Genomic DNA, 11040 nt, shown 5'->3' on the forward strand with positions numbered 1-11040 from the left:
CAGCTTTTATCTTATTTGAACCGTGGCTCAGCATGCAAATTTTCAATGAAACAAGTATCAGGTACTCGATGAGATATATCAAAACAAACAAACAAACAAAAACCCACAAGAGTCTATACAGATGTCTCAGTTTTGTAACAGACAGCATCATAGAACGGTTTTATCCTTAAAGGTCATCCAGTCCAACTCTCCTGCAACGAACAGGGACACCTCCAGCTCCATCAGGTGCCTGACCTTGGGTGTCTCCAGGGATGGGGCATCCACCTCTCTGGAAAACCAGTTCCTGCTTCTCACCACCCTTATTGTAATAAATTTCTTCCTTATATTCGCTCTAAATCTTTTAGTTTGAAACCATTTCCGCTTGTCCTATCACCACAGGCTCTGCTAAAGAGTCTGTCCTCCTCCTTCTTACAGCTTTAGATAGAGAGGTCTCTCCCAGGTCTCCCTGGAGCCTTCTCTTCTTGGGGCAGAACAGCCCCAGCTCTCAGCCTGTCCTCATAGGGAAAGCATTCTATCCCCAGGAATCTTTTTGCGGCCCTAAGACATGAGCTCTCAAAATATTTTTAATAACTAAGCTTGCCTTTCCAAGCAAATGCACGCCTTCTCAGCTCCTCCACACTCCTGTTACGTATCTCAAAACCAAGCTCGGGCCACGAGGCTGCCCCCCAGGCTCGAGCTTCAACGAACTCCAGCTCAGGGCGGCGTCCCAGGGCCGCTGCTGAGGCCGTTAACTGCCTTTGAGAGCCCTCAAGGCCTTCGGCAACTCTGCACCTGCAGGAGGCGGCACTACCCACACATTAAAAGGAAAGCAGGCGCCCTCTAATCCGCCGTACTCCCTCCCCGCCAGCAGCGCCCCTTTGCAGCGCTGTGGTGGTGTGGCTGTGGAGGACGAGGCGTGTGGCCGCCATGTCTCGCTCGCAGCGCTCTCGCAGCCCTTACTATTTCTTCGTGCGTGAGCATCTGCCCCTGCTGCGGCAGCGCGGCCTGCCCGTGAGCCGAGTGAGCGATGGCATTCCTCACCTCAGCCAGGAGTGGGCGGTGAGGGGAGAGGGCTGTTGTTCAGGGGAGAGGGCTGTTGTTCAGGGGAGAGGGCTGTTGTTCAGGGGAGAGGGCTGTTGTTCAGGGGAGAGGGCTGTTGTTCAGGGGAGAGGGCTGTTGTTCAGGGGAGAGGGCTGTTGTTCAGGGGAGAGGGCTGTTGTTCAGGGGAGAGGGCTGTTGTTCAGGGGAGAGGGCTGTTGTTCAGGGGAGAGGGCTGTTGTTCAGGGGAGAGGGCTGTTGTTCAGGGGAGAGGGCTGTTGTTCAGGGGAGAGGGCTGTTGTTCAGGGGAGAGGGCTGTTGTTCAGGGGAGAGGGCTGTTGTTCAGGGGAGAGGGCTTGGGGAGAATGGAGGGCGGCCTCAGGGGAAGACCTCTGTGGGATGGCAGCGCCTTTGGGTGCTGAGGGAGCGTGTGCTCGTGGGGTGCCCTGCGTTGAAGCCAAACGGCTTTGTGAGGGAGTTATGTGAGAATTGACAGACTCCGTTTGGAAGCAAGGAAACGTTGATTTGTGGGGTTGCTGAAGGGAGAGGTACAGAGGCATTGATGGTTCTCTTTGCTTCAAGCTGCTGACAAAGGAGGAGAAGATGGTCTATGCAGAGAAGGCTCTGAAGTGGAAGGAAAAGAAATCCTTGCAAGCTGCAGCCAAGGAGGTAAAGGTGCAGGAAGGAGCAAGTGGTGTTTGCATCAATGGGGCTAATTGCTCATTCTGAGTACTGTAAACTGATAATTATCAGCCCTTGTCAGGCAGAGACAATTATCTGGAATGTGAATGTGGATGTTACTCACACTTTATGCCTAGATTGCATCGTGTAAGCCTCTGAGGTTTCTGGGCATCTGCCCAAATCTTTTTGCTGCCCTAAGAGCTCACTGTTCGTGTATGGATGTGCAGGACTTTATTAATAGAACTGCAACTCCCTCTTGGTCTCATAGCCACAGAAAAGTCTAGTTACTCAGGGATTTATCAGCTCAGATGAATACCTATCCTAATCAAAGGCAAATGAGCGTTTTGAGGTTTCTTTATCAAAGTTGTGGGAATTGTTGAAGATTTCAGTCTGAAAACTTCCTTCTATGCATCATTAAGTTGAACAAAACAATTTTTTTTAATACTTCTATTACACTTCAGAAGCTTAGCTGAAATTCCTTCCAACTGTGTGTTGATTGAGGTACTAAGATAACCGTTCTCTGTTAGTATTCTTGCCTTAGCCTTCAAGTCTTCAGGCACTTGTATACACACTAAGAATTTGTTCCACTTAGCCATAATGAGCAGTGGACATCCTGTCTTTCTTTGGTAAGAGGTGATGAATTTCATTAGAGTTAGTTGATGGAGTTTTCTCATCTTTTCTAGGGCCCTAAGAATCCAGTACCTGCTCACGTGACTACAGAGACGTACAGAGTGACATCTCTTCTTGATGCCTCTGCTATATCATGGATGAGTGATCAGGGTACAGTGATCTTACAGTAGCCGGTGCTGTTAGATAAAAGCTTGCCTTCTAAAGATATTCTGTGTTGTACCCGTACGAAGATAGTTTTCATTTTGGCAGTAGTTGCCTTTGTCAGATGTGTGCTTGTTCTTAGTGATGGTGTAGGCCCACGAAGACCTTTCCTCGTGTAGTTGGTGCAAATGCTCCTCTGCATCCCTTGAAATAATTCCACTACCTGTTTTTCTTTTAGCTTAATGGGTGTATTGTTACTAATACATTACTTACAGTTCCCTCAGGGCTTTTTGCTCTGACATTTGTGATTTACAAGGCCTAATCCAAGTTTGGGATAATAGAATGTTCGTACTGAGATCCAAGGGCAAGAAGCTCAAACTAATCTAACACCTATATAATATAAATGATATAAATGGGTAAGTACTTGGTCAGTACCTGTGGGACATCCTGGCTAGTTTCCACGTGTCTTGAAAAGCAAGCTTTTTACCATCTGTACCTTGTCTTCAAATGGATGTTTGGATTAGAATTAAGTAACAAGCATGTTTTATTGTGGAAAATGATAGATGGTGACACTTGCAATAGAAGTTAAACAGCCAGTTAATAGAAGCTGTATCTGTGCTGTTTGGTCAAGTTTCTGCTCAAGCCTTTTACCTAACTAGTCTCTTGAACATGTCATAGTTATGCAGGCTCAGAAAATAGTAGCTCTGTTGAAAAAGTGTAATATCTGTTAGCTTTCTCACTGCCAGAATCTATGCTCAGCTGTTGCTATAATGTAAACTTGATCAGGTTGATGATGGTGACTTGAGCTGGCATAACTGATCTTTCAGCTGAGTCCGAGATGCGTTTTATGATCTTGCTCCTTAATATTTCTCAGTGAAAGTCTTGCGTGGTTGCCCATACCGGATTCATTTTTTTTCTTTGTGAAAAGAGCTCCACTCAGGAGGTCTGTCTTCCTTTCCCACTGCAGCTTGTGGAAATCAAGATCCATGTAAAGTAGTGCCAGAACTTAAGCTTGGGACAGGTGGTGCTGAGTATCATAGAATCTAGCCTACTACATCATTTCAGTAGAACAAATAAGGTTTTTGTTTACTTGTTTTGATGAGGGGCACAGTGTAAGGGTGGGTACTATCTTTAACTTCAGAAACAGCATTATGTAGCGTTTGTGACTGTTAGTTAAAGTATTGTTTGGTCATTCAAAACCAATAGAAGATACTTTATTTTCTAATTTTAATTAAAGTAACAAAATTATATCTCTTTTTTTCCTTTCAGCTGTGGTTGCAGACATCTTCTATTTCCTGGACATCTACAGTCACGGCAAGCTGCCGTCCCACTGTGATCAGCGCTTCCTCCCTTGTGAAATCGGGTGTGTCAAGTACTCCCTGAAGGAGGGCATAATGGCTGACTTCCATCACTTCATAGATGCAGGTGATTTCCAAGGAAGGGGGGTAGCCTGGAAGTAGTTCATCTTGCTCTGGGTTGAGAGGGAAGTTTTCTAGTGCCAGTTGCTGCTGTGCTCATTAGATTTCTGATATTAAGATAGGTTTCTTTCTTTAGCTACAAGCGATTAGACTTCTACTTTAAATAACTGAGCATTGCTGTTTTCTGCTTGCTTTTGAACATCTACTTAAGTACTTGGTCTGCATGAAGCTTTGTAGAGGGCAGAATAAATCCAAAGGGCACTTCTGATGTTTGTGCTTTATTTCGTGCTGAGGAATGTTTGTTCTGGGCTTAACTTATAAATGCAATGCAATATACTCTTCAAATGAATGCAACTGAAAATATTTTTTTTCAAGAATAGTTGTGGTAGTTGTACAAGGCCACAGGGGAAGGTGAAGCTGCTCCTTTGTATAAATAAAAATCTGCTGCCTATTTCAGAGTTAAGGATCTGTCACTGTGGTGATGGATGACGGTTGTTTCTTTTTCTCCCATTCCTCGTGTTTTTCTGCAGAAGTACCACCACTTGGTTTTCGGTATCACTGCCAGGCTGCTAGTGAGTATCAGTGGAGGAGAAGAAGAGTGCTATGCAAGGCTTTACAGTTTTGGATTCTGCTTATCTGTTCTATATCCAGTTGTTTTGTAAGTCTCACCTGGAAGCTTCCCCTTCTGGGGACTTCCTGTCATCTTTTGAAGAGCAAGGGGTGAGAGGACAGCTTGCTGCAGTCACCTTGCTTATTTCTTGTACCCTCAAACAGCAGAGCTCTTCACTGCTGTGTTTCCCTCGTGACTCTTAAGCAGTGTTTATAGATTGTCTCTTTCCGTTAGTACAATTACTCCCCTTGTGTGCACAGGGAACAAACTTGGCTTATGTTATCCTACGTCAAGTATTTAGATAATGACCTCTCAAAAGGGGTAGATGTGCATGCATCTGCTCACAGCCCAGATTGCTAGCCTTTTTCAGGAAATAAGGTTTTCGTAGCTTCAATTACACATCTTCTCTGTAGGGAAAGAGAGGCATTGTTTTTAAGTATAGATGTATATACATCAAATTACAGAGGAGGGCAGATGGTGGTTTAAGAAACAAAATTTCTCATAAATTAAAATTTTATCCTCTTCACCTTTTGCTAGGTGATGCCACTCATAAGATTCCTCTGTCTGGATTTTGTCTTTCGCGTACTTGCTACCCAGTTGTCATACGTGAACTTCTTAAGTTTGCCCAGCCAGCTGGAGGTGCTTGTCCTCGTTTTTACTGCAAGGTATGATCAGGGTGTAAGGGAACTGTTGAACCACTGATCACCTGAGGTGAGCAGTGAGGCAGCTGTGGGAGCACAGGTGAAGGCAGTGCACCTGTATGACTGGAAGGGGTGGTGTCTGACTCCACCTCTCCCGGACCCCATTTAAGGGCTGACCACCATCAGGGAAGGATCTCTTGTTGCAAGAGATCCCTCCCTTGTGGAGTTTCTTTTGCGAGCTTCAATCTTTGGAAACAGCTGAGTGTTTCTCTTCTTATCAATTGTCTGTTTAGAAGGATTATCCAGAAGATAAAGTATACAATCTCTTTTGACTAACTATACCATTTGGTATTAGTAATTTGTCTTAACCTACACAAGGTCAAAGTAAGGCACTCAAAATCAAAACCTGAGTTCTCTTCCAGTGGGTAATCAAGGAGAGACTTTGCTCTAATGCGCATTCTGTGTGCAAATGAGTGATGGGGGAGGTTGGGACGATGACACACTCAAAGTTTTCTTCCATTATAGAAAGAAATTACCTTACATAAGTTTGGCAGTTGAAACCTGTTTTTTTTGTTTCCAGCTTTTTGCAGGAACTAAAAATGATATGGAACCTAAATAAGCAAGCTTCCTTTTTTGTTCTTTTTCCTTCCACACCTAGCCACACATACAAACCCCTGCTCTGTTAGAGAAAGAAGCTAACCTTTCCAGAAATGAGCGACACAATTTCTGCCTACTTATTCACAGCCTGCGTGTCTGGCTCTGTCTATTGATGAGCATTTCAGACTGTTCTGACACTGTTTGGAATTTTTAAGATTGTACTTAACTTGAGTGTACTGGATAATAGTTGGGTAATCTCGCTTCTCTGAGGATGTTTTTACACTTTAATGACTTTTCACGTGAGAATGCTGTACATCTTATTTTTGCTGAATTGCTGATGAGTGAAATAAAACACTGAGGTTCAGAGGAATGTAAGCATCGTGCCAACTATATATAATTTTTTTTATTCCCCTTGAGCCTAGTGCTAGTTAACTCATAAAAGGAGTGGAGGATCTAGATCTTGGGCTCCATATATAAATACAAGTGCTGTGCATGGAGGGAAAATAACATACAGCAGTTAGTAGAGATGGCTGTAGTATGAGTTAACAGTTAACTTGTCTCCATGTATTAGCCCAGAATTTCTCCTGAGATTTGGTTGGAAGACTGCCTTGGTATTTGATTCCTCTTCAAGGTAATTTTCCGGGAGGTTGTATATAAACATGGACTTTTGTTTTGGGAATGATTTTTTTTAAGTGCAGCCTGAGGTCTTGCAGATATTAAATTATATACTGTACTTATTATGTTCTTGAATGTGACTGAGATTTTCTTTTTCTAGTCTGATGGCAGATTCCGAATCAGCTGGTGTCTTGAACGAATGGCTAGTGTAGCAGGTGGGAAAACAGTTGTTTTTGGCTTTTGTTTCTCCAAGAAAGGAGGGTTATCTGATCATGGACTGCTGTATTTGTCAGAAGGAGTTCAGGTCTCAGGAGTTTCATAAAAGCTGATACTGATAGCTAGAACTGTTGCGTGTGCTTCTTCTCTCCCTCCCCATAAATGCTGCATGGTTAGTCAGCTAACCGGCTAATGAGCAGATGAAGAGTACAACCAGAAAAAGGTGCAGAAGCAGTGAGATTACTGAGAAGGTGAGTGTAGGGGAACAGATGGGGGAACTAGCAGCTTCTGAGGAAAGATGGCCTGTAGGTAGGATATAGTGGAGTAAACTGAGAGAGTATAGGACCTGCCTTGATAAAATGCCAGATATTATTAATATCAGTGGCAGAATAATTTGTTGAGGTTTACGTGACTGTAGGGATAGAAGAAGATGAAGAGTGAACAAAGGCTGGCTGAAAAGAGTGGATGTTATGCTGATGTGGATTTCCTCTGGGCTATAGGTGTTCGGAGATCTCTGGAGCTTCTTACTGTAGAAGACCTGGTAATAAAACTGCACCAGAAGGAATGCCAAAAGGAGCCATCCAACGCTTGGGTGTTTAGAGAGCTAAATGTTGTCCTGTGGGATTTTTCCAGTAATACCAGGTATGTTGGTTTCTTTTTCTGTGGAAATGGGTATTGTTCTGATGTGTCTGGGTGCCTTAAGTGCAGCTTGTGCACAGCTAGGCTAAATTCTTCAGGAAACCATCTCATCAAAAGATTTCTTATCACAGCGTGGCTAAAACAGGAGATGTGCGTTGCTATCTTTCAAAAAAAAAAAAAAAAAAAAAGACCGGTGTCTCTAATGCTGAGTCTGGAGCTTGATTTAAAGGACAGTTAAAAAAAGAAAATATATTGTGATACTTGAAGTCATAGAAGTGAGGAGATTCAGAGCCTTGAGAAGCTGGATTTTAGTATGTACCTCACACTGCAACTGTGATGATGAGCTAGATGTGCTTTCTAGTGGCAGAAAACAAGCTCAAGAGTCAAGTTACATCTCACACTTTCCTGAAGGAATTCTTTTTATAATGCTAGAATGCATGTATTTCATAGGATTGTTTTTCTTCTTTTCCTTACATGTCTTGAACAGTAATTACTGTTTTTACTACTTTTGGATCCTTGTGTTCTATTATATAGTACCTAGAGGCATTGCAGAATACTTAGCACTGATACAGTTAACAGTGGAGAAAAGCTGAAGTATGCTTCTGTTATAAAGAAGAATTAATAATTTGATCTTAATTCTATTGAATTTTTTGTCTACTAGCACTTATCCCTGAAAATCTGCTTATGCTATGGACATCTAGATCACTGAGTAATCACTGCTGTTTCTTTCCTTCTGAAAGAAACTACTACTTCACAGTAGAGGAAAGCATTAAAGAGAACGGAGGAAAAAAAAGTACTTCATAACATTTGCAGAATGAAACGGGGATGGTTGTATTAAGAGGGATTTTCGTTGTAGTGGGAAACTTAAAGATAATCAGAATTTAATGGGGTTTCCTTTTGTCTCTGCCACAGTGTCTGGAAGGTTGCTGGTTAAGTGCAGTTCTCAACTCTACATAAGTCATCTAGATCTGTTAGTAAATGTTGGTCATCTGTGTAATTTTAAATGGATGATCACTGAGACAAAAGATAACCTTTGATGTTTGCTCCTGTTCCTTCTGATCAGGCCAACTGTTCGCGTTGATTAAAGATGTAGATACTTAGACAGTAAACCTCCGTTTCATTTTATGTAGGTGCAAGTGGCATGAAGAGAATGATATACTTTACTGTGCTTTGGCATCCTGTAAGAAAATGGCGTGAGTATTTCACAGGAGTTGTCTGCAGTGTGATGGCATTTCATTTTGTTACACACGCTTTTTGGCCCCGATTGCTTTGAGCACGGTGATTCTGAATCTTGAGTTTTATTTATTTCTTGCACTTCCAGGACTTCATTCTATTTTCACTTTAGTTTTTGTATTAATACTGTAAAGCAGTATGCTGCTGTAGCAGTTTGGTATAACGTGATGTCTATGATAATATCCATCACTTGGTCATCACTACCTTCGCTATTGGAGAGCTGAAAGAAATGTTCTTTGTTCAAATTCAGTGTTTTTCTTCAGAGGTTTACTAAGCTTCAGTTCGATGGGAAATTCTCAGTATATTTTAGTCCATCTCTAGAAATTTGTATACTGTTTTACATATAATGTAGATACGCAAGCTTCTCTTTTTTAGGTTGAGGGAAGGACAAATAGTTGGGAAAGAAATGCAGTTTAAGATCTCAGTCAATAGTAGTAATATTATTTGAGAGAAATAGTAATTAATTTTTTATTAAAAAAAACAACCAGTATTAAGCAAATTTCCAGTGATGGATTTAATGCTTATGAGTGGTTACATTTGACAGCATGGGGAAGTGACTGTGTTAATTTGATAGAATATGCTGGTGAACTTGGAAGCATTCAGGGTTGTTAGCTGCTTTGACAATATCCTTTTGCCCTCTGTCATCTCTGCGTCTTGATCTGTGGTGGCCTTGTCAGTTGAAGATCTAAGAATGCTGTGTTTCTGTATATAAGCATTACAACCCTATTAACAAAGCTTTTCTTGATTTCTTTATTTCCCTGGTCAAGTTATTGCATCAGTAGATCTTTCGCTGGTTCGTATGGAGTCTCACTGACAGCTGCTCACCTGCCTCTTGAAGACTTGTATTTCCGCTTCAGTCACAATCTGAGGCAACTGATACTGGATGCTGCACGTTTTCAGGTCAGGTTCTTCAAATTGTTTTCCTGTGTTATTTCAAGTTAACTCAAGTCTTCTAGACAGAACACACTTGGTAATTTCGGGTTAGCCATCTTCTGTTTTGGATGCTTTTTTTTTTTGAGGAATACTTGGTAGACTGAGAAAAGGAAAATAATCTCTAGCTGGGCAGTTTCTTGTGGTGTGTTATTTATTACTACTACTCCCAGGTATCACAAATAGTTACGCATGCCACTTTAGAGAAGACTTCTTATTTTGAATGCTTATTTCTTTCTGCAGGAAATGAAGGCCAGGGGTTCTGGAAGGGGTAAATGCATCCTTTCTCCAAGTCGAGTTCAAGATCTTGTCCCTTCTAGATGTGAGTTCGAGATTTCCTCATTTGTAAAGGGAAAGAGAGTATTTAAACATAATCCAGTTGCAGCTTTTTCAAATTTCTGGGCTCAGAAGTTACTGTCTGTCAGCAGCATAGAACTCAGCTCTGCGTGAGCTAGGTTTGTGCAGATATCATTGAATTTCTCTAGATGAAATAACTACACTGTTACTGGACCAAAAACTGCGGTCAGTAGGTCTATACAAAATCAGATTTTTCTCATGAATGCTGCTGTTTTATAACACCTTATTGTTTTGTCATATTTACTTCTTTCTTGCATGTTTAGATGCTTTGAGGCAGGGCAACCTTTAAAATACCATCTCTCTTCTGGAGTTGTACCATTTGACTCTGCACATACTTCTTGCAAGTATTTTGTTACTCCTGGATTTATAAAAAAAAAACTTTGCTCCAAGTCCTCTTCTTGGAGCTAAAATCTTTCTAATATAAAGTATGTGCACTTGATTCATTTGTGCAATATGTGGCTAACCTTCAAAATGGAACAGAATAAGGTTTGCAAGACAAATAACTGTAAGAACTCTGAGTTTGCACCTTATGTTTTTGCGTGGATAACACACACTGAATTAAATGCTGAAACTGTTCTAAATATAAATCATGAGATCTTACATGGACTTGGTGGTTATGGAGGGCAGAACCTGTTTCTCACTTTTCCTGTTAGAAATACTGAACACATTCCACTCCACAGCATATAAAAGAAAATTCCATTAGTTTATGCAAGCTTCAAGGATTTATTTCATTTGTAAACTATTTCATTAGGTGATTCTTCACTCCTTTTGAAGATGTCTTCTTATGGAACAAGTACCACACGCGGAAGAGGAGTCACTCGATGGCTGGAAAATACACGTGACCTGAGCATATCTTTCAGCCACTGAAAATCTTCTTTACATCTCTATCTCTTTCTTTTTCTTAAGGAAATAAACTGCTGTCTGGAGAAAATGTTGGTTGTCTTTTCATCTTACGTGCAACTTTTGATTGTTCAAGTTCTTGTTGAAATGATGAAACTGTTACTTACTGGACTTAGAGAAGATCTACTGGAAGATGTTTTGAAGTTGTGTCCTCTCTAAAAAGAAATGCTATGGTAGTTCTGTTTCTTAATGGATGGAGTGCAAATTCAAGAGTGATTAGCAACATCATTGAATTAGAAATTCTTTAGTGGCCACTCCAGCTTTAAACAAGTGCTGCTTTATTTTTTTTCTTTAGTAACCCCCTTCACCTCATCTGTATATGGAAGATAAAATTTCAGTGTAACTCTCTACAAATGGAGAGAGCAGTGGAGGTATGACAGGATGCACTGGAGAGTATACAGTGTCATGGTCTCAA

The 11040-nt window shown here is 41.4% G+C and overlaps 1 protein-coding gene across 1 annotated transcript; it reads left to right on the top strand.

Annotated features, from left to right (window-relative positions):
* Nucleotides 1-906: 906 nt before the first annotated feature.
* Nucleotides 907-10592, top strand: LOC136053339 (protein maelstrom homolog). The gene is made up of 12 exons (XM_065744103.1): nt 907-1038; nt 1600-1686; nt 2382-2478; nt 3739-3894; nt 4418-4459; nt 5035-5162; nt 6511-6565; nt 7067-7208; nt 8336-8398; nt 9206-9338; nt 9612-9690; nt 10477-10592. The coding sequence occupies exons 1-12, from the start codon at nt 907-909 to the stop codon at nt 10590-10592; spliced, it is 1230 nt and encodes a 409-aa protein (XP_065600175.1).
* Nucleotides 10593-11040: the final 448 nt, after the last annotated feature.

This window comes from Cyrtonyx montezumae, unplaced genomic scaffold (assembly GCF_038088225.1).
Source record: "Cyrtonyx montezumae isolate F1298 unplaced genomic scaffold, pur_monq_1.0 scaffold_3, whole genome shotgun sequence".
Taxonomy (NCBI): Eukaryota; Metazoa; Chordata; class Aves; order Galliformes; family Odontophoridae; genus Cyrtonyx; species Cyrtonyx montezumae.